The 27,037-nt window shown below is 37.4% G+C and overlaps 1 protein-coding gene across 2 annotated transcripts in view; it reads left to right on the top strand.

Annotated features, from left to right (window-relative positions):
* The window catches only part of ofd1 (OFD1 centriole and centriolar satellite protein), a 48,841-nt gene that overhangs the window by 5,436 nt on the left and 16,368 nt on the right, over positions 1-27,037 (top strand). For both annotated transcript variants that reach the window (XM_062975257.1, XM_062975256.1), the window contains exons 3-14: positions 1,268-1,468; positions 5,103-5,171; positions 5,261-5,291; positions 6,848-6,952; positions 8,414-8,550; positions 11,203-11,376; positions 13,194-13,300; positions 15,566-15,685; positions 17,440-17,513; positions 17,612-17,703; positions 17,824-18,013; positions 22,446-22,576. In XM_062975257.1, coding sequence (XP_062831327.1) covers positions 1,268-1,468; positions 5,103-5,171; positions 5,261-5,291; positions 6,848-6,952; positions 8,414-8,550; positions 11,203-11,376; positions 13,194-13,300; positions 15,566-15,685; positions 17,440-17,513; positions 17,612-17,703; positions 17,824-18,013; positions 22,446-22,576 — 1,431 coding nt within the window. The remainder of the gene's footprint in view (positions 1-1,267; positions 1,469-5,102; positions 5,172-5,260; positions 5,292-6,847; positions 6,953-8,413; positions 8,551-11,202; positions 11,377-13,193; positions 13,301-15,565; positions 15,686-17,439; positions 17,514-17,611; positions 17,704-17,823; positions 18,014-22,445; positions 22,577-27,037) is intronic.

The raw sequence follows: 27,037 nt of genomic DNA, 5'->3' as shown, positions 1-27,037 counted from the left end.
GTAGGGTGGCCTTTTGCAGTTGGCAGATCGTAATTTTGTCAATGTCTATTGTTTCCAAATGCTGGCTGAGATCTTTCGGCATGGCACCCAGTGTGCCCATCACCACCGGGATCACCTGCACTGGTTTCTGCCAGAGTCTTTGAAGTTCAATCTTGAGGTCCTGATAGCGGCTGAGTTTTTCCTGTTGTTTTTCATCAATGCGACTGTCACCTGGGATGGCAACATCAATGATCCAAACCTTTTTCTTTTCCACAACTGTGATGTCTGGTGTGTTGTGTTCCAGAACTTTGTCAGTCTGGATTCGGAAGTCCCACAGTATCTTTGCGTGCTCATTTTCTAATATTTATTATTTATTTATTACATCATTTCTACCCCGCCCTTCTCACCCATCAGGGGACTCAGGGCGGCTTACAATATACAATAATACTTTTGTAGGTTTGTCATCCCACCAGTTCTTTGCTGCTGGGAGGTGGTACTAATAATAATAATAATAATAATAATAATAATAATAATAATAATAATTTGGAATACAACGAGATGAGTCCACAGCAGACACTCTGCTGGCTGTTGTCTTGGATCACACATCGGACACTTCCCAAGTGAATAATGCGTGCAGATCCCAGCAAGGTGGCCTTCTGCAGCTGGCAGATGGTAATTTTGTCAGCACCAATTGTGTTTAAGTGCAGGCCAAGGTCTTTGCAATTCGATCTTTAAATCCTCATATTGTGTCAGCTTTTCCAGTTGTTTCTCCTCAATCCATACTTTGTTTTTTAACATGATCGTGAGGTCAGGAGTATTGTGCTCCAAAACCCTATTATTATAGATTTATTATTATTCACTTTATTTATACCCCTCTTTCTCCCCGTGGAGACTGAAAGCAGCTTCCAGTCCCAACAGATTATCAATGTAACACTACTCTTAGACACTGTTGCATGTGGTGTTACAGAGTTTGTCACCTGCAAGATCAGACTCAAGGATCTTTCTATAAATTTTGAGAATAAGAAACCATTATTATCATTAACAGTACATTTATTTATAACCCGCTTTATCTCTCCCAAAGGGGACTCAAAGCAGCTATTGAAAGTGGGCTGTGAACTTGATAAAAATACAGTCTTTTGTATTGCTGTTTAACTCAAATCTTAGATTTAGGTTTAATGGCTAATATTACAGAAAATGTAATTTTTATTCCATTAAATGTTTTTGCTCTACTGCTATCAGACGGCATCCGAAATTGACAGGAATATGAAACTATTTTTCTGTTTTCTAGACACAGCTGCGAAACCAACTCATACATGAATTAATGAATCCAGCTTTAAGAGGAGAAATTCAACCACAAGCCGTTTCTCATGAGTGCAGTTCATTGATAATTGGTGCTTCAAACAGTTTGGTGGCAGATCACCTGCGTCGATGTGGCTATGAATATTCACTCTCTGTCTTCTATCCAGAAAGTGGACTAGAAATAGATAAGGTAAGTTTTTTCCCTGTTCTGAAAGACATGTGAAATTAAGCTTTGTGCTTAGCATGCTTCTAACTCAGTATTGTCTAAAACAGTCTGTTTGCTGAACCCCATCTTTTGCCAAAAGATTCATTTGTGGGACCTCCTCTTCATTAATCTAATATTGATGTGGTAGTAGATATGGTAGCTGCTGGTGCAATCTATCACCGCTCTTTTATAGAATGATGTGTTACAAGAAGGGGAAACTGTGTACAAAGAATGTACAAGAGTGGAGACATAGACGTTATGGAACTATGTATACAATATACTGGATAGCGTCTTTGTCTGAATGGTGATAGTAAAGCGGCATATGGTAAAGTGGCAAATGATTGTGCACCATTAGAGTACCACAATGACCAGTTAAGCAAGTTTGTTCAGTTTTGAGCAATAGGGAACAGATGAAACTGCTTTTCTTAGGAGTAGACATCTAATATGTATATGATTAGATGAATGCATATGTGAGTTATGAATCTCAACATGAGGATTACTTCTGTAGAGCCCTCTGATGGTTTCTGTGTGGAACTTTCAACATAGAATGTCTGAAAGCTCCCCTCCCCTCCAAAAAAAAACCAAAAGAAAAAAAACCCTGAAACAAAACCCAGAAAACATCTGTAGTCTAATACTGATTTTGAAAAACAATTTTCAAAAACATGTTTAAAATTTTTTTTGGCTTTACTTACTGAAATGGTGAATTATTTCTCATGGAGTCTTCAGGAAGAGGCAGTTCAATGTCTGTTGTTTTCCAGAAAAAAGTGCAGTCTTAGCAGAAGGAGGTCTGCAAAAAGCTTGGTAGGAAGTGTGTTATCTTAAATGGTAGACTTTATCCATGCTGCACAGTGGCAGGTGAAAGGGATTCTGTCCATAGAATGATGACATGTTGGGGCAAGTTTAGACAGTTTCCCAAGCATAGTTTGGGGATAATAATAATAATAATAATAATAATAATAATAATAATAATAATAATAATAACTTTAATTTTATACCCCGCCTCCATCTCCCCGAGGGAACTCGGGGCGGCTTACATGGGGCCAAGCCCAAATAATAACAGTCATTGTAAAAAACACATTAAAGTAAAACAAATCAATAAAACATCTCAATTAAACATGGGTTGGATAAAAACATGAAACATGCATAAAAATGACTGGGCATAAAGTGCATACAGTGAGGAATGTAAAAAAAAAGAAGTAGATATCTTTTGAGAACAATGTGTCTGTAACAAGAATGAATTCTAGAAAAAATATTTTTTAAAAGAAAAGGACTCAAACTATAAGGAACTGTACACTGCATATAGAGAATTATGTGCTGTGACTCAGTGGAAGATCTGAAAGACAGGAATGAGGGAAGGGTAGATGCCACATATCCTGTAGGATGGTGTGTGTGAGAGAGAGCAAGGCAGCAAACACTGAAATGTTCAAGTTACAAAAGATCTAATATGTTTTAGTATGTACAATTTGAAGAAAAGTGGTCAGGTGAGATATCCATAGCAGTGGGGAATCGTAGTTGTTTATGAGCGTACTTTGGGCGATAGAAGAAAGAAAATAAATGGAGGGAACACTGTTTACTATAAATCTCATACAGTGACTGGAATTTAAATCATTATCACAATTTTGTTTTTATAGCTGTAGCCCACATGTCAAGGCCTGCGGATCAAACTCAAGGCCTGCGGGCCAAATCCAGATGCTGACCTACAACTCCTGTATTCTTAGACAGCATGACTTGAACTGATGGGAGTTGTCATACAGTAATATCTGGAAGACTGATTTTTTTCTGTTTAGTCAGGAGAGTGGGGGTTGAATTTAGATGCAAGACTTGTGGATATGTGTTCTTTAACCTTTCCCTAACCTCTGAACCACAAGTTTTGATAGGTTGCAGTTCCCATTATCCCAGTCCGAATGGCTGATAATTAAAAGTGATGGCAGTTGTTGGAAACCCAAACTTGGTGAAAACTAAAGAGCAGCTATGTTTATTCATGTATATATATTCATATATATAGAGAGAAAAATGTTATGTTCATTTTATTTTGGAATAAACAACAAAGCCACTGAACCAAATCACACCAAATTTGGCCACAAAAGACATAGTCATCCAAAATACGTCTTTAAATACAAAAACAATAAAAATAAAGTCCTAATTAGAGGAAGAGGAAGAACTGTTTTCCCCATTGCTGCCAGTTAGAAGGCTAAGCTCTGCCCACCTTGTCTCCTAGCAACCCACTCAGCCATTTAATGGCGCCCAGGGCCGCTTCAATCGGGCCTCTTCTACACTGCCTATAAAATACAGATTATCTGATTTGAACTGGATTATATGGCAGTGTAGACTCAAGGCCCTACCACACACCTATATAACCCTGAATGCCAGGGCAGAATTATCTGCTTTGAACTGGATTATCTTGAGTTCACATTGCCATATAATCCAGTTCAGTGTGGATTTTAAACAGTTGTGTAGAAGGGGCCTCATATAATCCTGTTTTATGCAGATAATATAAGATTATAAATATAATATGTAATAATTACTGTGGTATAATAATACAGAACAATATAATCTCTAAAATCAGGACAGTAAATAAAGAAAAACACTTAGAAGACAGGGGAATTCAAGACAGGAAACCATCAGGGCCAGCTAACACCTCCCAACAGGCAGGAAGCAGCCAGGCTTTAAAGCTGCAAGGCTATTAAATGCTAATCAAGGTAACTAATTGCAGCATTCATACTTGCTGCACTGAGACTATTCATTGCTATTTGACCTGGCCAAACAAGAATTCCACAACGTAGAAAGCGGCCAGGCTTGCAAGCAGCAAGGCTATTCAGTGCTGTTCAACCTGGCTAACCAAGATTTCCCCTAGATAGAAAACCCTCAGGTTTTGAAGCCAAGAGGCTACTCTGTCCCATTCAACCTGCCTAAGGAAGGATGCACCTATATAGAAAGCGGCCAGGCTTTGAAGCAGCGAGACTATTCAGTGCCATTCCAATTGGCCACAGCAATGCGTGGTAGGGCACAGCTAGTGTGTATATATATGTGTGTATACGTGTCTGTGTGCGCGTGCGTGTGTATGTATATATATATATATATATAGAGAGAGAGAGAGAGAGAGAGAGAGAGTTGAGCCCCCGGTGGCGCAGCGTGTTAAAGCACTGAACTGCTGAATTTGCGGACCAAATGGTCGCAAGTTCGAATCTGGAGAGCGGAGTGAGCGGAGTTAGCCACAGCTTCTGCCAACCTAGCAGTTTGAAAACATGCAAATGTGAGTAGATCAATAGGTACCGCTCTGGAGGGAAGGTAACGGCACTCCGTGCAGTCATGCCAGCCACATGACCTTGGAGGTGTCTACGGACAATGCTGGCTCTTCAGCTTAGAAATGGAGATGAGTACCAACCCCCAGAGTCGGACAAGAATGTACTTAATGTTAGGGGAAAACCTTTACCTTACCTTACTTATATATATAGTTGGCCTTCTGTATCCATGGATTCAACAACCTTTGGAAAGTAACCTTAAGGTTGGTGCAGCCCTTGGTGAAAATGAGTTTGACACCTTCTCTAGCCCATAACCTCTTTGTTGACATTGCGGATTATCACATATATTGAAGATATTTCTTTCTTTTCTTACAAAGGTGCTAACAATGGAAGACCTGCTGCAATTGATCAGGATCAATCCAAAAACTGACCTCTATAAAACGCTGGTAAAATCTTATTCTAGTCTTGCTTCTAGATGACATTTTTGTGATGAATTAAATGTTTAAAGTTTGAATTAATTGTTTTGTGATTATAGGTTTCTGCTTCAAAAAAGGATAATACAAAAGGTATGGCAGTAATATATATACGTTTACAAATACCGAAAATGTAGTTCCTGATCCATAGTACCATTTGTTTTATTTAAATGAATAGATTTCTGGGTTGAAATAAAACTTCTAAGATGGCTTTGTATTATCTAGTGTTAACATTGTCTAACATGCTGCTTCTGAAACTGTGGGTCCCAATGTTGGGGTTGCCCAAAAAAAGGTTTCTGAATACCACCCATTTGCACAAATCTGTTAGCAGCAATTTATAGTGTATGCAGTAAACTTTACAGAAGATGCATCAGCTGTACTCTGCAAAAAAGGAGATCACCTGTTTAGCATGTTTTGCAAATGCTAATTTGTTATCAGTAAAATGTTTGATTTTTGAAAATTTATTTTTATTTAGATAAATTAATACAAAACCTATATACCAACTTACAAACAGAATCAAAGTTAAAATACTTTTTCTAGAATAAAAGAAAGCATTACTATTACTAAACATTAATTACATGCAATCTACATTATCTAAATGAAAGGTTTTACATTTTCTGTCTGATGGTTATATTCTCTCAATTTTCTGTACCCATTAAATGAAAAGAACCATTAATACATTCTTTCCCCACATAAAAATACTTCTAGTAAAAAAAACAAAACGAACCAGTGATGGAGTTTTAACCCCATCTTGCTGGAGTAAAATGTTTTATTTTCATACCTATTTTATATAAATGTAAAAGATTCTTGTGCCAAAAGGGGCCCTGAGTGGAAAAGTTTAAGAAGCCTTGGTCTAATATCTCAATTTTGTATGAGTTAAACAGCAGAGTGTGAGGGAGTAGCATTTCAGGAGTTCAATAGATTAAAGATAGTACCTGTATTAACGTGAGTCTAATGAACCATCAAATCTAAGGTATTTGCTGCCGAATGTAATGTGCAGCAGTTAAAGGTGCGCTCTTTTTTGTAATTTGACCAAAAAAATTGTGCATTACAGTTGCTACTTGCTCAATGCCATGGAATCATGGGACATGTAGTTTGACAATGTTTTGAGCCTTCCCTGCCAAAGAAGGCTGGTGCCTCACCAAACTACAAATCCCAGGATTGCATAGCATTGAGCCATGACCATTAAATTAGAGATGACATTCCTCAAAGAAAAGTTCCAAATGCAACTCCTGAAGCAGGTTCCCCTTTTGCTTTGGCCCTGCACATTACTATATGGCGTGAATCTAATACACATCCCAATTTTGGCAAGATCATTTAGCCAAAAAAGGCTCGAATAAAAACAGTATTAAAATTCATGTGTCAATACACTGTATGAACAGTGTGGAGGGTGGATTTTCTGTTTACATTTCTACTCTACCACATCCTGAAGAGGCAAGTTGCTGCTTGGTCAAGTTTATTCAAAGAGTTGGAAATGTTTTTTGTAACTGAGATAATATATTTTTGAAAAACCTTTTCCCTTGAGATTTTTTGAACTTCTACTTGCTCATTGACACAGTGTAACTGTTGCAAAAATGTTGATTGTTATGTCAAATTTGAAAACATCCCTTGTTGCTGCAGAAATACATGGTTAATACTACTTTTCTAAGGCTTTCTTATACAGATTTTGACAGAGTTGACAGAACATAACTTAAATAAGGAGAACTGTAGCATAGGAACACAGACAAGTCCATTGCCTGGGAAAGAATCTCTTGGTAAGTGAAGTTTTAGCTGTGTGTCCACCTTTGAATGTATGCATCCAGCTTTAATAATAGAATTTGTTTTGGAGCTGTTTTTTTTTAATACAATTAGTTTTAGTTCACTAATTACTACATGTGTACACATACAATCTATATCCATGGTTCATGGATTCAATAGCTATAGTTTCAATTAAAAACAAACAAACATCAAAAGCCATTCTTAATTTTGCAGCATGCTGGGAACTATATAGGCATACTCTGGTGCAGTCTCCCACCTTTTCAGAGATCCTTAGACTATTTCCAGCATTTGTTTGAGTTCTTTTCCATTTTATATTAGGGATGCCATTTTGTTATGCTATTGTATATAATGGGGCTTAAACATCCCTGGATTTTGGGCATCTTGGAACCAAACCCAAGTGAATATCAAGGGTTCACTGTAATTTCAATGTTGGAGAAATTGTTGTTAGGAAATGTTGTTAGGAAAAGGTATTTGCTAAACTCCAGTGTTATTCACTATGAATATAAGCAAGTGCAAGAATCCACACTTATTTCATCACCACATCATTATTAATTTTTATGACAGAAAACATAATTGACAGTGGTGTGCTTGTTGTGTATTGTTTTTACGAAAGACTGGTATTATCTAAATATTTACGAATGCAGCATAAATATGAGAGGCATGCTATTCCCCACCCCTAGAAATGGCCAGTTACATACTGGCAGGATTCTAAAGGCATCCCTCACTGACCAAAGCTGTTCTCGATTCTTCTGATTTCCAGCAATTGATTTTCTGTCAAAAATGGGTTACTCACTACCATATCCTGTTCATATATGCAGGCAGAACAGCACTGAATAGAATAGGAAACAAATACAGAGATGATTTGGCTTAATAGACAGAGCAGAAGCCAATGCAAAGAAGCCAGAAAAGATAGGAATGAGGTAGAGAAAAATGCTGGTACAGTAGAGTCTCACTTATCCAACATAAACGGGCTGGCAGAACGTTGGATAAGCGAATATAATAAGGAGAGCTCAAGAAAAAGCCTATTAAACATCAAATTAGGTTATGATTTTACAAATTCAGCACCAAAACAACATGCTATACAACAAATTTGACAGAAAAAGTAGTTCAATACGCAGTAATGCTATGTTGTAATTACTGTATTTACAAATTTAGCACCAAAACATCACGATATATTGAAAACATTGACTACAAAAATGTATTGGATAATCCAGAATGTTGGATAAGCGAGTGTTGGATAAGTGAGAGACTACTGTATTTAGTGTGAGTTGTTTGAGCTAGAGAATAGATTTACGTTACTATAGACATCTTTCTATCTTTCTTATTATTGTATATTTTTTCTTATTTAATTTTGATACGCTTTCTATCACAGGGTAGAAATAGCTCAATAATCAAATTCTGCTTTTTTTATACTGAGAAAAAAGCAGGGTATAAATGTAATTAATCAATTTTTATAGCTGAAAAACTTCAACTAATTGATGAACAGTTTGCAGACCTGTATCCTCAGCGCCATATATCTGAATCCTTACAAGTAAAACTTGCCGAATACAGAAAAGAAATAGAGCACCAGCATCACACAGAAATGGCTCAAAAGGTGAGAAGGATTGTTACATTATAGCAAATACTAGTTTTACATGGGATTTCATTTTTATATTATTAATAATAATATCACACTTTTTCTCTCTAAAAAAGAGACTCAAAGTGGCTCACAATGAACACAATACAATTACAACCTAACAATATGCAAACATTAAAATGTAATTAAATGTGAACTTTGTTAAAAATAAACAGTTTAAACCCTTAAAATTACAAATCTATTAATAGCTAAAACCACAGTACCCCAACTTGATCTTTGAAACTTCCTTCTTTAAAAGCTTGCCTGAATTAAAAGGTTTTAGTTTGTAGCTGAATTGATATCAGGGAGGGGCTATTCTGCCTTCCCTGGGCATGGAGTTCCAGAGTCTTTATTTCCCTTTTCGAAAGTGGACAGCCCACACAAAGCATGTAGAAGGGGGGCAGGCAGACCTCTAAACATGTGAACAAATGGCTACAAGTGTGTCTCAAATACAGAGGGAACAGTATTTTGGGCCCTCTGGAATTCTGAAAGCGAATTTTGAAGGCTATTTTAAGTGAATTTATTGTATTTTAAATCTGTTTTTATCACAGTGTTAATATTTAATTGTTTTTTAACTTTTGTTTTGCACTTTTAAAACTTGAAGAAGTTTGGGATTGTTAGCAGCCTTGAGTTCCCCCATGGGGAGAAAGGCAGGGTATAACATTAATAGTATCAAGCAGAATGCTGCCCTCAGGCCTAATAGAGTATGAAATTGAAAGGTAAGAGAACATGTGAGGTTTTAAGTCAGCAGACAGAAGTTGCAGCATTTTAAATTTAATTTTATATTATACTAATCCACCCCCCCTTCAAACAAACTGCAGCATTACATAAACAAATCATCTAACAAAAACACAAGACAAGAGTAACTCTTTTTAAATCCCCTTTGTGGCAATCTTCAAATCTACCTTTGTTTTTTCCAGATAACCATGTCCCAGCCTCCATTTGTTTGCAAATTCTTCAATATTTCCTCCTCTACTACTATTTGTCAGCCTGGCCATTTGGATATAATCTAATAATTTGTCTCTCCAATCTTTAATAGTTAGCTCTCTCTCCCCCCCCCCCCCCCAATGTTTTGGCTATTATAAGTCTTGTCGCAACAAAGCAATATTGACAAATTTCTTCATCTCTAAATAATCCTAATAGATACATTTCTGGGTTTTTCTTGACCTTTTTGGTGATCATGTTGTTTGTTTCTTTCACTAACTTTTTCTAGAATTTTAGAACTATGTTACAGGTCCACTATACTTGGGAAAAAAGATCCTTTCAGCCTCCTACACCTCCAGCAAGCCCCTCACCCTGTTTTCTCTATTTTGGCCAATAACTCTGGAGTTATATAACTTCTAAAAACATTTTAAACATATTTTTCCTAACTGAACCAGCAATTGAAAACTTTAACTCCCTTTTCCAAAGGTAGTCTTAGTCCTCCAAATGAATATTTCTTCCTAAGTCCTTGGCCCACGAAATCATAACCGCTTTTATTTGGTTGTCTTCTAAATTATATTCTAGAATATATATTTATAAAGCTTGAAGACTAGACCTTTGTTAGCCTTCTCAAAGATACATTCTAATTTCAATGTTTTAGAAGCGAAGCCTACCCTAGCATCTTTCATAAATCCGTCATCTAATTGGAAGGAGCTAAACTAGTCTTTTATCCCTGACTCTTCTTTCCATTTAAGTGCCCATTGCCTTTTCTCTTTAACCAGACAACAGTAATTCTCTATATGCAGTGTACAGTTCTTTATAGTTTGAATCCTTTTCTTTTAAAAAATATTATTTTTCTAGAATTCATTCTTGTTACAGATACATTGTTCTCAAAACAAATCTACTTCTTTTCGTTTACATTCCTCACTGTATGCACTTTATGCCCAGTCATTTTTATGCATGTTTCATGTTTTTATCCAACCCATGTTTTATTGATATGTTTTATTGATATGTTTTACTTCGATGTATTTTTTACAATGACTGTTATTATTTGGGCTTGGCCCCATGTAAGCTGCCCCGAGTGCCTTCGGGGAGATGGAGGCGGGGTATAAAAATAAAGTTATTATTTTTATTTTTATTATTATCTTGTCAGATATGAGTAACTTGGTCTAGTGCTTCTGTTATTTCATTTGCATTTACATTCTGAAGTAATGGTTATCATATTGACCCAAATTTATTTATATATTAGACATTAACTTTTTTCATTTAAGCATCATTACAGCCTTTACATAACCATTTCTTCATACACAAATATTTGCAATTTTCAAATAACATGTAATTTCTTGTCTTGCTGCTGTCAAAAACATGTTTTTGAGCTTTTTATTTTTCAGGTGTTCAATATCTTTTATAAATATTGAAATAATTGTTTTTCATAAAAGGTCACTGTCTATCCTGCAATTTGTGTAACAGTTAATAACGTCCAACTAAAACTTGTTTGTTTCACGAATTCTACAAATGATATTAAGTACCAAATGTATTAGAACCCTTCCAACAAAACTGGGGTTGCATTAGAATAATTTGCATTTGCACTTTTTCACATTACTATATTGGTGGGAACTTGCTAGCTGCTAACTAGCAACAACCAATCAGAAGTGATCTAATTTATTTACTTGACAAACATGAGATGTCCTTTTATTTTGTTTAAAACAGTTAGAGCACTTTAGACAGGTTGAAATAGCCAAAATTAAAATGGATGAGAGAGCGCGATCTCAGAAAGAAATTTCCGAACTTCGTCGAGAGTTTGAGAAGGATCACCAGGCCAAGTCAGAGGCTCTGAGTTCTCGAGAGAGAAATGCCATTGAGAGACTTCAGAAACAGCAAGAGGTAACTTTTAAAAAATGTAACTGAATATAGGGTGTCTTGGATGTAGTGGCTATGTTGATACCAAACTGGATGTATTCTTGATAAATTACTGTTATTTATGTTTCCAACGAATTGCACAACTTGCACTGGTAATTGGTTTTGCATGGCGCTGATGGAGCCAATAGTATTTGCTTGTGCTGAGAGTATAAGATCAAGTATTTAAAAGTGTGTGGGAAGAGACTTTGTTCTCCTTGCTTTACTATTTTTCTTCTACTCCTCCTCTAAAAGTTTAACAGTGTATCATTTTATATTAAATTGTCTTCTGGTGTATATATAGTTTAGGGGTCCCCAAACTAAGGCCTGTGGACCAGATGTGGCTCTTCAAGGTCATTTACCTGGCTCCCACCCAAATCTTTAGGCTTAGCGTTGCCCTAAGTCTGAAACAACTTGAAAGGCACACAACAACAGCAATCCTAATTAACTTGACTATCTCATCAGCCAAAAGTAGGTCATACTTTCCAGTAAAATACTGTTAAGTTTATGTTGGCTAAAATTGTTCTTTATTTTAAATATTGTATTGTATTTAAAATAAAGAACAATTGTAACCAACATAAACTTACCATTATTTCACTGGAAAGTATGACCTACTTTTGGCTAATGGGATAGTCAAGTTTATTAGGATTGCTGTTGTGTGCCGTCAAGTTAAATATTGTATTGTTCTTTTGGAGCCCCCGATGGCACAGCAGGTTAAAAGGCTGAGCTGCTGAACTTGCTGACCGAAAGGTCGGCGGTTTGAATTTGGGGAGTGGGGTGAGCTCCCGCTGTTAGACCCAGCTTCTGCCAACCTAGCAGTTTGAAAACATTCAAATGTGAGTAGATCGATAGGTACTGCTCCGGTGGGAAGGTAATGTTACTCCATGCAGTCATGCCGGCCACATGACCTTGGAGGTGTCTACGAACAACGCCAGCTCTTCAGCTTAGAAATGAATATGAGCACCAACCCCCAGAGTCGGACATGACTAGACTTAATGTCAGGGGAAAACCTTTATCTTGGTTATTCTTTTATGGTTTTTTTTTGCATTACAAGTAAGAAATGTGCAGTGTGCTTAGGAAATTGTTCATGTTTTTTTTTTCAAACCATAGTCCGGCCCCGCAACAGTCTGGGGGACCGTGAACTGGCCCTCTGCATAAAAGGTTTGAGGACCCCTGATATAGTTTAATAGTGGGCAGTACTATGTTGATGGAGGCTGAATTCTGCAAGTTTTAGGGAAAATATATGCTATTTTCCCCTAACCTTTTATCTGAGATATTGCTATACTTTGTAGTGATTTAACAGCAAATTGACAGTTGTGGCAAACCTGGCAGATATAGGTAATTTAAACCAGGGCTTCTTAAACTGTGAGTCCCGACCCCAAATGGGGTGCCCTTAACTCAATATTTGTGTCCCGAAAAAAAATTATGAACATTACCTAATGGCTGTTTTTGACATTTACATGAACCTATTGTGCAGTGTTTACAGTGGACTCTACAGATAATGTTTCCGATTTACTTTTTTTTAAAAGGAAAATTAGTCTGCTTATCAAGCCTTGCAAATGCTGATTTATTATCTGTAAATGTTAGAGTTTTATGCCTATTTTATATAGCAATATACTTGCGGTCACACAAAAATTGCTTAGACCATAAAGGGTCCTGAGTGGAAAAGTTCAAGAAGATCTGATTTAAACTACTGCCTAACTGGTAGCAGCAAATGCTGTCTGACTGTCTGAAATCCATGTATTTTTTATCTATTGCCACTTTTCAGGTATTGTATAATAGAAAGTGGATTTTTTTCCTAATAGATAGATGCCAGAGAAATTTATCTGCAAAGGCAAAGCCTACTGAAAGATATCGAAACCATTAGAACCCGAGAGGCAGAACTTAAGCAGAGAATGGAGACTTTGGAGCTGTGAGTTGCAAACCATTATTCATGGTACTGTTTGGCTTGGCAAATGTTTTCTATGCTTTTTAAACACTATAATTTGTGAAAACCTGCATCAATAATTTTTTCACTTAGGGTAAAATATTAAAAATCCAGGAAGGGCAACTGTGTAACTATTTGAATCTGCAAACTTTCATATCCATGTTTTAAGAGTCAAAATCTGCTGTGAAAGCTTTCCTGGTATAGTAGCAACAGGGATTGAGAAGGGATTAAGAAGACAGGGATTAAGAAGACTCGGTTTCTTTTCCATAGAAAAAGAAAGTACCACCTTAGGAGAGTTTTGTAAATATCAGCTTACATCTATAAAAGCAGTGTTCTGATCTGAGGAGCAGGATTATTCCCTGCTAAGAGGAAGGTTTGTGGTGCTTCCTCAAAAGATTGACATTAAGTGGTTGTTTGTTAAACCAAAAAATTGCAACTGGGGACTAACTGATGAGAAGTACATGTTAATACAGTTTTACTGTTAGCCCTGTTTCATATTTATCAGAATATAAGTTAATGTACTGTTTTACTGAAGCAACATTACTTTGTACTCTTCCAATAATCCGTATTCATTTTTGAGGTTTATTTTTACCTTTCTCTATCCCTTTTTTAGTATGACATCATAAAAATGATTTCTTTGATAACCCAGAAGAGGGAGCTGGTGAACCTCTGAAATAGAGGAATAAGCTTTATATTTCATTGTAATTGATTTATCTTCACCACTTGTTGTCTTACGTAAATGATTCCTAAGTAATACTTCCTAAAGATTTTGTGTATCTGTAGCTTATCCCCCTTTAGTAGGATATGGAATATAAGATCCAATGGTCTAGCTAGGCTTGTGATGTTTTTAATATAAATGTTTACTTCTGTCAGGACCCAGGCTGCAGAACACCAATAACCATGCGCAGAGGCCAGACTCTATCTAATATCTTTATTAATGAAATATATAAAAACAATGAAAACAAGTGAAGACTATAGTTCAGAAGCAGACCTTTCAGATAAGGCCAAATATAGTCCAGAAAAGTATTGTCCAATATAAGATATTAGAGTTCAAAGTTATAATCCACTTGACCGAAACACACACTTTGCCAAGCAATAGTGTGGGGAAATGAGAGTCTTTAAAGTCCAAGGTAGCTTGACAACAAGGCTGGAAAATAAACTTGATTCTTGGCTAGATCAAAGACTTGAAACGAGGCAAGCATGAAGCATGAAACAAGGTCCGTGGCAAAACGTGAAACAAGGCAGGCTTGAAACTTGATCCGGGAAGCAAGGAACTGGGGTTACGAAGTCCACACACGATCTCTCTCCTCAAGCTGATCAATTGACTCCGCAAAGTTCCCCTTGCGACAAACACCTATATTGGGTCTCGTTTTCCCGCCAACAGAACACTTTCCCTAGAGAACGAGAAGCGAAACCCAACTCTGTCAAGATGCATGACTCCTTAGAATTTCCCAAGGGAAGCAGACCTAATCAGCTAGTTGTTTGGCAGCGATTCTCAGGCTCCGGCGATTAGCCTCTCTGACTCCTCTATCTCTAGTATAATTGTCCCTCCGGGAAAACGGGGGGGATTTCTGCCCAAGGCCTGTTTGGCTGAATTCTTGAGGCCAAACATCCTCCAGGTGGAGAGGCTCCGGCTCTGGCTGAACCGGCGAAAATCCCATGTTTTCCTCTTCGTCTGCCACAATAGTACTAGGAACAGGACTACAAGGCCCATGAGTCATCACAACTTCAGGAATAGGAAGACAAATTTCTAGTTGGGTAGAGTGTCTGAACTACTAGCCCATTCCTTAACAGGGGCAGTAGCTTCAGGATTCATCCATGTATCAGAGAAACAACAGCCACTGAAAGACTATCTTGGAAGAATAACATAGCAAAATCAGTCCAGTGTACTCTTTGGCAAAGAGGAGGCAGCTATAGGAAGTTGCTTTGTCCTTTGCTGCTGAAACTATAGTAAGATTTTTGTAACTTTGTTGCCTGCCCGTCAGACTTTTCCTCCTCCTCTTTTTCAAGTCTGTGGGTTGCAGATAGATGCTTTATTCTCCTTGTCTGCCACCAACTCCAAACCAGAACGCTACACAATTGAAGTAAACTGAAAGATTAAACAATTTAATTTCTTTGTTGGCGAGATAGACTATAATATATTGTTGAAGAACCACTTATGATTTTTGATGTCCATTTTTTTTGATGCTTTCGTTGCCCATTTTTGCTTTCTTGTGGCTGTTTATGGTCTTTTATCTTCTATTTCACCAGAACTCAAAAGCTCCAAGAATCAAAAAATAAAACTGTTGAAGAAGCGCTTCATCGTCGTGAGATGGCTGTGAAGAATATTGAGGAGACTTATGAGCAGAAGCTCAAGAACGATCTCCTCAAGTAATTGTTCTTACCATTGCCCTTCAGAACATGTATTATCTGTAGAAGCAGTCCTATTGTGAAGACACATGGCACATTTTCAAGAAGGGAATATTAAATGAGGATTTTTAAATGCCAGGGAGGATCTGAAAGTGGGAATGATGCATGGAATTAGGATGTTTGTGTTTCTTGGCTACTGTTGTGTAAACAGAATAATATAAAGACCAAGACTGTTTTTTGTTTTTCTTTACCTGAGACTTTTCTGGGGATGGGACATATTTTTAGGGATTCAGATTTTAATGCATTTCATTAGTAAATATTAGAAGGCTTAAACTCATATTAAAACATCTCTTTCCAGTTAGCTAGGCATGATTAAAAGTAATGGCTGTCTAAGATACCAGACGCAATTGCTCTTTCTTCTGTGTCAGATCTTATGGAATGGAAATTGAGTATAATTCTGAGTATATGTAGATATAAATCTCACTGAGTTTAGTGGGAACTTCGTTATTTATTACACTACTTGCATACTGTCCTATAACAAAGTCCTCTGTACAGTTTAAGAAGTTTAGAAATAAAAATAAATTATGTTTAAATCAAAGTTAAAACATACAAGTGCATAGATGGAGAGATGGCAATCCAGAACTGAAACACAGATTTTGAACTAAGAGGCCCAACTACGTGAGTTGTTGGTGATGAAAACATTACAAAGCTGGTGTCGATTGGTTAATTAATGTAATAAAGCAGGTGTATTCAGCCAAAATGAAATCACTGCAGCTCTCCTTTGTGCAGTGAAATCGTTAGGCAGTTGAAGCTGACAATATTTTGTTGACACCATTGGCTATACATTTTAAAAATCTGTATTGCCCAGAATATTGTGTGTTAAAGTTCTTTAAAGTATTTCTAGTTCCATTTTATTACTACAATAGAAATCAGTATTACAAATAAAATTTGAATGAGGCCTTTTGAAAGTATGAGAAACTACATATAGTAGAGCCCCGGTTATCCAAGTTAAACGGGTGGGTCGCGCCTCGGATAGCCGGATCTCTTGGATAATAGGGAGGCCCGGCCCAGCGTCTTTTCTGAAGGGAAGGGGAAAGCCTTCCCTTCAGTAAAGGCCTGACGAGGAATGGGGAAACGAGGCGCCCGCTGCTCAACCGCAACGGGTGCCTCGTTTCCCCAAAGTCCAGCTCCTTTACTGAAGGGAAGGGGAAAGCCTTCCCTTCAGTCAAGGCCTGACTAGGGCTCGCCCCTTGGGAAGCACCCCGCGAGCGTTGCTAGTCAGCAGTGATTGCGGGGCGCTTCCTCCTCCTTCTCCCTCTCCTTCTCTCGAACTCAAGAGAAGGAGAGGGAGAAGGAGGGGCGCCCCTGGCGGCGCCTCGGATGACCCAGAGCCTCGGTTAACCAGAGCTTGGTTAGCCTGGGTTCTACTGTATTTGCACAGTAATCACTCTCTTTTACTTTTGTGATAGTTTGTTTTCCTATATTTTTGTACCAGAGAAAAAAAATTAAACACCTTCATAGTGTTTGCTTACATTGACTACTAAAAATGTCAGTTAAATTCATTTCCATTTTAGTTAAAAGTCCATTGCCGCTATAGCATAACAGAATGTGTGTGTGTGTGTGTGTGTGTGTGTGTGTGTGTGTGTGTTTGTTTGTATACTGAACTATAGATTGTTGCAGTTCAGATAAAGGTCTTTGCAGTATGAAGCCTTAGAAGGATTCTGCATCGACATGTTGATAAAATTACTTGCAGTGATTGGCATTTTTATTTCCAGGTATCAGCTTGAACTAAAAGAAGAATACCTACAAAGAACCAAGAAGATCGCTGAAGATGAGAGAAAACAGAAGGGTAATCTACATGGTTTTTTAAAAAAATTAATAGATATCTGACATCCATGTATTAATTCAGAATACATCTAATTTAAAACTTCCTTTATTTCTGACCAGACAAAGAAATGCTTTTACATGAAGAGACCATTTCTCTTAATTCCAAAAAGCAAGAATTTCAGCAAGCCATATCACATGTAAAAGATCTTGAGGTAATTGAAATTAAGCTGTCTAAATTGCTTTCACAATTTGGTGGGATAATAATTTTAAGAGTATAAAAATTTCCAGGAATTTAATAAGTTGTTTGTAATGTCTTGTTCATGTATTTTCAGCTGGAATTGGATTCAGTCAAGGCTAAACTGTTGTTACTAAGTAAACAAAATCAGTTGCTGACGGGAAAACTGAAAGACTTCTCAGATTATCCCACATTAAAAGAGGAGAAAATGGAGTTTCAAGTGCAGAATACACTACTTAAGCAGCAGTTGGAAGAGGCACACAATGAAAACCTACAACTCAGAAACAGTTAGTATAAATCTTACAAGCTAAATGCCTCAGCAAGGATTTGCATGGGTAATAGATGTTTAGACATTTGGAGCACTCTTGTCTGTCTGTGTATGTCTGAGAGAAGGAGGCTTTATACCATTATCACATTTCAGAATTTTCAGAGCAAATAAGTGCTAAAATCCTAAACCTGTCCATCATCTCCTCTTGCCAGCTTGCTACAGATAAGGTGAGAACTGTGAGACAAACACATGTGGGAACAAAATAGAAACAAGTTGATGTTCTCTGAGAAGAGGACCTGCTTTCTAATGTGTAGGGTTGGTTCGGGTATTGTTTGAAAATCTTGTCTACAGAGTACTCATGAAATACTTAGAACTGAACTTTGATCTTGGGAAAAGGGCAACATGAATGTTAATTTGCTTGTACTTAATAGGGAAGGCAATGCAAGAGCATTTACAAAGATGAAATGTCATTTTTTCCTAAAATATTGCCTAAGTCAGGTCATGGGAAACAGATTAATTCTTGAATCTGATCCAAACTTTAGTTACCTATTGCAAATCTCAGTGACCAGTACCTGTTCAGTTACTATGACTTTCCTTGAAAATGTTTGATAGGAATAAAATAGGTTTATCCTGAATGCGATTGAAAGGCTATAGCATATAGTTACAGGCTTCACTGATTTGGTGTTATTTTGGAAAATTTAAGTCCCTGAAACTGGAATGCCTGTGTGTTAAATACCAGTATGATTATATACATATACTAGTTCCAGATGTGTAACCAACCTAACTTCAAACTAAATTATATAGAAAGAAATAGTTGAAAGAGAATGTAAACAAATGACTCGTTTATAACAAACGGGAGCATAAAGGTTACTACTAGTATAGATAGCTGGGTGAGAGGCAACCAAGGGCTATGGGTCTCTGAGTATTATATATGGTAAAAATCAGTAAAGATCTTTGTCCTAATTGGAGGGGAATATTGTTTGTTTTTGTAAAGACCAATGAAGATCCGTACTTTATTTGGCTAAACAAAGGCTGATGAAGATGTAAAACTATAAAAATTAAGCGCTTTGAGCACAAAGGTACCAGATTTTTACTGGTCCACCTATTTGCAGTTGCTATACCTGTTAACTTGAATTCCTACTAGTGGTATGCTGTAATCATTTATGGATGTGTTACTTATACAATACACAAACAAATGCCAATAAAGAAATAGATGTAAATATACATTCTATGAGTAGAATTGTTACCGTATATACTCGAAGATAAGCCGAGTTTTTCAGCCCTTATTTATGAGCTGAAAAAGCCTTCCCCGGCTTATATTCGGGTCAAGGTCAAGCCAGCTGCAAGCCTGGAGGCCACAGTATGTTTTTTCCCCCCAAAACCTCCCTTCTTTGCTTCTCCTCCCAGGCTGGTTATCTTATATTTTTTTGAGAGATGGACAGAGAAGAAGCAAATGTTTTCAAAAGCGAAAGGAGAGTGTGAGATGCAAGCCAGATTGCATGGGCAGAAGGGGAAGAAAAAAGATATTCTTGCAAATTTGCACAATTCATTACTATTATTATTATTACTATTACTATTATTATTATTATTATTACTACTACTACTACTACTACTACTACTACTATTGTTGCAAGAACATTTGAGTCCAAAGGGAGGGAAGGAGGGAAAAGAGAGCAACAGGAGGTGTGTGTTTCTTTTTATTCCTAAGGAAACAAAAATGAGGTGGGTTTTTGGGAGGGGGAGAGAAGTTTTAAAAAGCCTTTTCTGGCTACTTTTAGAGTTTGAAAAGGGGAGAAAGAAAAGAGGTGGGAAAGGGCAGGAGAATAGAGGACAAAGTTGTTTTTAGGGGGGCTTTGCTTGCATTTCTTCCTTGGGTAAATGCATGCCCCAAAGCTTCTAAATATTTATATAGATGTTCCCCCTACAAATACATTAATATATGAATTTTCCCCTCATATGTTTACAGGTCTTTGCAAATCCTATGTAAATATAGATAACTAGAGATTTCCATGTACCTGTATGCAACTGCAAATAGGTGGACCAGTAAAAATCTGGTACCTTTGTGCTCAAAGCGCTTAATTTTTATAGTTTTACATCTTCATAAAATGTTCCTATATGTATACATTAATTTTATATATGAATTTTATATGAATTTTACCCTCACATGTTTGCAAGTGCAGAGAGAAAATGCGTGTGCGCACACACACACACACACAGATGTCTACGTAGATATAAACATTGATAAATCGGGCTTGGAAATATTGCAGGAGGAAAATGCACATAGAGGATTTGCAAAGGTTTCAGGGGAAAATACGCATGTGAAATTAGTATATATAATGATAGATCCATATCTAGCTCTGCATTGTTTATGTAGGCATTATATGTTTGCTTGTTACTATGTTGGAAGCTGGCCTGAGTTCCCCAGGGGGAGATAGATAGGGCAGGGTACAAATGAAGCTGTTGTTGTTGATGATGGTTATTATTATAAAGTTATTGTTGCTTTTCCACTTATAGAGTTAATTTACTGCTTTTCTTTGAAATACAGTAAATATTCAAAACATTTAACCCACTGATGCCTCAATTAATGTAATTTTTTTGGTATCTAATTTTATTTTTGAAATTTACCAGTAGCTGCTGCATTTCCCCCCCTCAGCTTATACTCGAGTCAATAAGTTTTCCCAGTTTTTTGTGGTAAAATTAGGTGCCTCCGCTTATATTCGGGTCAGCTTATACTCGAGTATATACGGTACTCTGTTCCATAAGTTCTAAAGAGGTGAAAGTTTTGATGTGAAATGCACCTCAATTCAATAAGGTCTGTATAAATTATGATGCTGGGGACAGTGTTATCTGTATTAAAAGACTCAATATTGATTGCAAAGCTGCAGCATATTCTATATTTCTTGATAAATCAAGGCTTAAGAAATACTTAAGTCCAGTAATACAGATCTTTAGCTGACTGATGGACAAAACTGAGCCTGAGTAACCAATAAGGCAAATTCCAGAAAATCTAATCAGATACAGACTGACAAATATAAGGCAACAAACTTGTCAATCTTCTGAAGATACAGGGATGGATGAATCAAATTTGTATGTGTGTGTGTGTATGTATGTATGTATGTATGTGTGTGTATGTGTGTGTATGTATGTATGTATATATATATTATATGTAGCTTCCTACATAGAAATCACTGATTTAAGCAGTAATATAATATTAAGGTAGATTGATTTCAGGTTACTTGTTGATATGTTTATAAAGACATACCAGTATGTCCGTTATTAAAGGTTTTATGCCTGCTCAGTTTTCACATTTCCTCCTTGTCCTCTGCATAGTTGAAAGTTTTAAGGTGCATCAAATTTGGGGAAATAGTGAAGAAGTGTTGGAGAAAAATAGACTTTCAGTGCAGTAAACAATACAATAAAGCAAGAGTGGGAAAGAATAAACTCTTATATCTCTGTGTGTCTGATACAGCAGGCAAAATAAACAACAGCTGTCCTCAGAATCCCCGTCTAAGTGGAGAGGGGGGGGGGGGGGGAGAGAGAAGAATAGGGAACACATGCATCTTCCCTAAGAGCTCAAAAAGATGTAGATTTATAAGTCTAACAAAATAGAAATCATAAGAAAAATAATGGATGCTAGGTAAAGGAAAAAGCCATCCCATATGCATTAGAGAAGAAACCTGAAAGGTTCAAAATATGTTTTATTTATCCGTGCAAAGTTCACATCTCCTAGTTGTTGCAAATCATTAGTTTAGTGTGTGTGTGTGTGTGTGTGTGTGCTGAAACATGAATGGCTTTTTGTAGTGTAGAAACCTGTCTTTATCCTTTCCATGTTATTTCTCCTGGTACCAAATTTTCTATTCAGGAAGTAATGCTTAGGGAACCAGCTGCTTAGGAAACTGAGATATACCTGTAAAATGTGTTCAGTTTCTCCTCTCCACTGTATTTAGTGGAGTGTTACTGTACCTTAGAGAATAACTAACACTACAGAAGATTAGAATCTAAAAAAAAAAAAAAATACAATGTGATCTATTAAGGGAATTTTCTGAGATCTGCCTGCATCCACAAACTAGCCGTTTTCATTAATCTGTTGTGTCCTATCACCTTTGGAAACTATCCTTAATTGTATAAACCCTGCATTGTAATTGTATTATGATCATTGAACAAAATTGTACCCATCTTAACCCCGATGAATACCCTAAAGGAAATTCCTGCCATTTAAGAAAAAAAACTAAGTACCGTTTCAATATTAGCAGCTCACGACACTGTATGTATTTAGATGTTGTGCTTCCAATATATCCGCACATATTTACAGCACAGAAATTCAAACTTCTTTGTATAAGATTTTATTTTACTCTCTCTCTCTCTCTCTCTCTCTCTCTCTCTCTCTCTCTCTCTCTCTATATATATATATATATATATATATATATATATATAATTTTCTCTATTTACAGAACTAAGTCAGCCATCATCTGAATATATGATCCTTCAGACAGAATTAAAAAGGGTAGAACATACTAGAAAACTTGAACAAGAGGAATTTGAAACTCACAAGCAGCTCTTGGAAAAACAGTTACAAAACGAGGTAAATTTTATAGTTGTGTAGATGTCTATACTAGTCATTGTATAAATTGTTAAAAAAACATTTATAGTACAAAACTGGAATAAGCATAAGCTTACTCATTCTATTTTCCTTAATCAAAAATAGAGGTTAAAATAATACAATAAATGTGGTGAAGATATGGAACAATATTATCTTCTTTCTAAGCTGTTTTTCCAATGGAGGAGTTAGCATTGTGACTGTCGTTTCCACAGGGCTTTGTTTTGGACATCCCCAGGTCTCAGGTTAACAGCATATATCTTCGTTGATGGTGACCATCCATCTTTTCTTTGGCCGTCCATATGGTCATCGTCCTACAATCTCCAAGTGTGGTGCTGTTTGTGCTACTGATATTTGTTCTCTTCTCATGACATGGCCTTACCACTGTAGTCTTGCTTCCTGCATTTTCTTGCTGATCTCTTTTATTCCTAGTCTTTGATGGATGTCATCATTTGGCACATGGTCAAGAAGTGTCAAGCCAAGTATCCATCTCAGCATTTCCATTGTGTTAAGGGTTTGTTCATGTTTCTTTGTTGCTGGCCAGCACTCAGCCCCATAGAGGGCTACTAGGCGAACAACTGTAGTGTAGATCTTAGCCTTGAGATGTTCAGGCATTTTTGAGTCACACAGAATACCAGTAGTTTGCCGCCATTTCAACCAGGCTGCATTTATTCATGACCATATGTCTGGCATTTTGTCGCCATCTATGGAGACCGGTGACCCTAGAATATTTAAATTGGGTGACCTTCTTTGGTGCTTGTCCATTAATTTGAATTGTTTTTCCAGTTCGAAGGCCACATTCCAGATACTCAGTTTTGGTATGTTCCATTGAAGTCCAACTGCCCTGAGTACCCTCGGAGAGATAGGGCGGGCTATAAATAAAGTATTATTATTATTTGATACACAACAAGATTAGTACACAGCAAACAAGATCACTATGCTGACTGTTGTATTGGATCACGCGTTGGACACTTCCCAAGTGTCTAGGACTATATGATGTATTGGCAAATAATGTGTGCAGATCCGAGTAGGGTGGCCTTTTATTCTGACAAATGGTAATTTTATCAGCGCTGATTGTTTTTAAGTGCTGGCAATGGTCTTCAGGCACTGCACCCAGTGTGCTGATCACCACTGGAACCACCTTTACTGGCTCGTGCCAGAGTCTTTGCAGTTCGATCTTTAAATCCTCACGTCGTGTCAGCTTTTCTAGTTACTTCTTGTCGCTCCTGCTGTTGCCTGGGATTGCAACATCACAATTCATACATTGTTCCCCCCCCCCCCCCCCCCCACGATCCTGAGGTCAGGAATATTGTGTTCCAAAACTCTTGTCAGTTTGAATTCGGAAATCTCAAGAGTAGTTTTACGTGTTCATTTTCTGTAACGTTTTCAGGCTTGCAATCCCACCAGTTCTTTGTCACAGGCAGATGGTATTTGTGGCACAATTCCAATGGATCATCTGAGCATCATTATTATTATTATTATTATTATTATTATTATTATTGACACAAAGACATAGTATGACACAGCAAACAAGATAGATATGCTGGACTTCATATCACAAAATCACAAGTCGAACACTTCCCAAGTGTTTAGGACTGTGTGATGTATTTTCGGATGATGCGTGCAGATCCCAGTAAGGTGGCCTTTTGCAGTTGCCAGATCATAATTTTGTTCATGTCTGTTGTTTCCAAATGCCAGCTGAGATCTTTTGGCACGGCACCCAGTGTTCCGATCACCACCGGGACCACTTGTACTGGTTTCTGCCAGAGTCTTTGAAGTTCAATCTTGAGGTCCTGATAGCGGCTGAGTTTTTCCTATTGTTTTTCGTCAATTCGACTGTCACCTGATATGGTGACATCAATAATCCAAACCTTTTTCTTTTCCACAACTGTGATGTCTGGTATGTTGTGTTCCAGAACTTTGTCAGTCTGGATTCGGAAGTCCCACAGTATCTTTGCGTGTTCATTTTCCACAACCTTTGCAGATTTGTCATCCTACCAGTTCTTTACTGTAGGGAGGTGGTACTTGAAGCATAAGTTCCAATGAATCATTTGGGCCACATAGTTGTGCCTCTGTAGTCAGTCTGTGCGATTTACTTACAGCAGCTGAGAACAATGGTTTCATCAGCTTCCTTGCACAGTCTGCATTTTGGGTCATCAGCTGATTTTTTGATCTTGGCCTTAATTGCATTTGTTCTGATGGCTTGCTCCTGGGCTGCAAGGATCAGGCCTTCTGTCTCCTTCTTCAGTGTCCCATTTGTGAACCATAGCCAGGTCTTTTCCTTCTCAGCTTTTCCTTCAGTTTTGTCAAGGAACTTTCCATGCAATGCTTTGTTGTGCCAGCTGTCAACTCTAGTTTGTAGTGCGGTTTTCTTGTACTGATTTTTTTGTCTGCTGTGCTTTGAGGCGTTTCTGATTTTTGACTTCAACCAAAGCAGGTTCTTCACTTTGCTTTACATATTCTGCCGGGGCATGTTCTTCTTGTTTGACTGCTTGTTTTACTTGTAAGAGTCCTCTGCCACCAGATCTTCTATGCAGATATAGCTGGTCAACATCACTGCGAGGGTGCAGTGAATGATGAATGGTCATGAGTTTACATGGCCCCATGTAAGCCGCTCCGAGTCCCCGTTGGGGAGATGGTGGTGGGGTATAAATAAAGTTTATTATTACTATTATTATTATTATATTCTTGTTTTTCTGTCCAAATTGTCCAGTTCCGCTTGTGTCCAGTTTATGATGCCAGCAGTATATCTTATGACAGGTATGGCTCCGGTATTTATGGCCTTGATGGTGTTGCCTCCATTGAGCTTGCTTTTGAGAATTTTTCTGACCCTTTGTGTGTATTCTTTACTGACCACAGTCTTCATATGTTCATGCTTGATGTTGTCCAGCTGTAATATGCCCAGATATTTATAGGCCTCTGGCTGGTGACACCTTATTGTTTGGCCATTAGGCATATTTATGCTCTCACTTTCAATGATTTTTCCCTTCTTCAATGCCACTGTCGAACAATTTTCCAAACCAAACTCCATGCTGATATCAGTGCTAAAAATTCGGACAGTGTTAGTCAGTTTCAGTTTTCCCGTACAGCTTCAGGTCATCCATGTACATCAGATGTGAAATTTTGTGAGATTTCTTGGAGGTTTGATAGCCGAGGATTGTTTTTTGTAAGATTGTTGACAGAGGGATCATGGCAATAATGAAAAGCAGAGGGGACAATGAGTCTCCCTGGAAAATTCCTCTTCTGATGTTGACAAGTCCATAGCTTTCATTTCCAACAAACAGTTCAGTTTTCCAGTGCTCCATCATGTTTTCAATGAAGGTGCCAACGTTTTTACTAATCCCGATGGCGTCCAGGCACTTGATGATCCAGCTGTGTGAGAGTGAGTCAAAAGCCTTTTTGTAATCAATCCACATCATGTGAAGATTAGCTTTTTGGCTTTTACAGTTCTCCAGAATCATTTTGTCAATTAATAATTGGTCTTTTGTGCCCCTGCTTTTCCGTTTGTTGCCTTTCTTTTCATCTGGCAAGATTTTTTTTTCTTCAAGACAGTCTTGAATTCTGTCAGCTATGATGCCAGTCAGTAGTTTAAACATAGTGGGCAGACACGTTATTGGCCTGTAGTTTCCTGGTGCTGCTCCTTTTGCTGGATCCTTTTGTATGAGGTATGTCCTTCCAGTTGTTAGCCATTCACTGATACTTCCTTTCTGCAGCATCTCATTGTATTGCTGGGCTATTTTTCCATGTAAGCTAATCAGATATTTGAGCCAAAATCCATGAAGTTGATCACTACGAAGCGATGTCCAGTTCTTGACTTTCTGCACTCGTTTGCTGATCATTTCAGTTGTTATTTCCATCTATTCCATTTTGTTCTGTGAGAATTTTCCTTCAAACTCCTTTATCCACCCAGCGTTCTTGTTGTAGTTCTTATTATTTTCCCGAAGTTCTTTCCAGAACTTTGTTGTTGCTGTTTTCTCTGGCTTTATGGTTACTGTGTCTGTTGTTTGGTTCAGACTCTGGTAGAACCGTCTTTGGTCTGATTGACACAGTTGATTTTGTCTGTGCTGGATTATTCTGGCTTCATATCTTTCAATTTTTCTGGCTGTTGCTGTAATTTGTTCTTTCACGATTTCCAAAGCTTCTTCAATTTTTCTGGTGTTCAGCCAGTACTTTCTGATCAGGTATTGCTTAATTTTGTCATTTTTCTCTTTCATATTTTTCAGGTTACTTGCATCTGATCATAGATTTTTGATTTTCAGCTCTAGCCTGATCTTCCACTTTGGTTTTCCAGTCGATTTTCTTTGGGGCTCCCTTAGTTGTAGGAGCCCAAGCTCTTCTGTTACTATCACTGCTGTACTGTAGGCAAATTGGTTTGTTTGTTCGATTGATGTTATTTGGACAGTGGAGAGTACTGTATTCACATCTTTCATGAGAGACGCCAGGTGT

Source organism: Anolis carolinensis, chromosome 3 (genome assembly GCF_035594765.1).
Source record: "Anolis carolinensis isolate JA03-04 chromosome 3, rAnoCar3.1.pri, whole genome shotgun sequence".
NCBI lineage: Eukaryota > Metazoa > Chordata > Lepidosauria > Squamata > Dactyloidae > Anolis > Anolis carolinensis.
The sequence above is the reverse complement of the archived record's forward strand: the minus strand, read 5'-3'. Positions and strand labels throughout refer to the sequence as shown.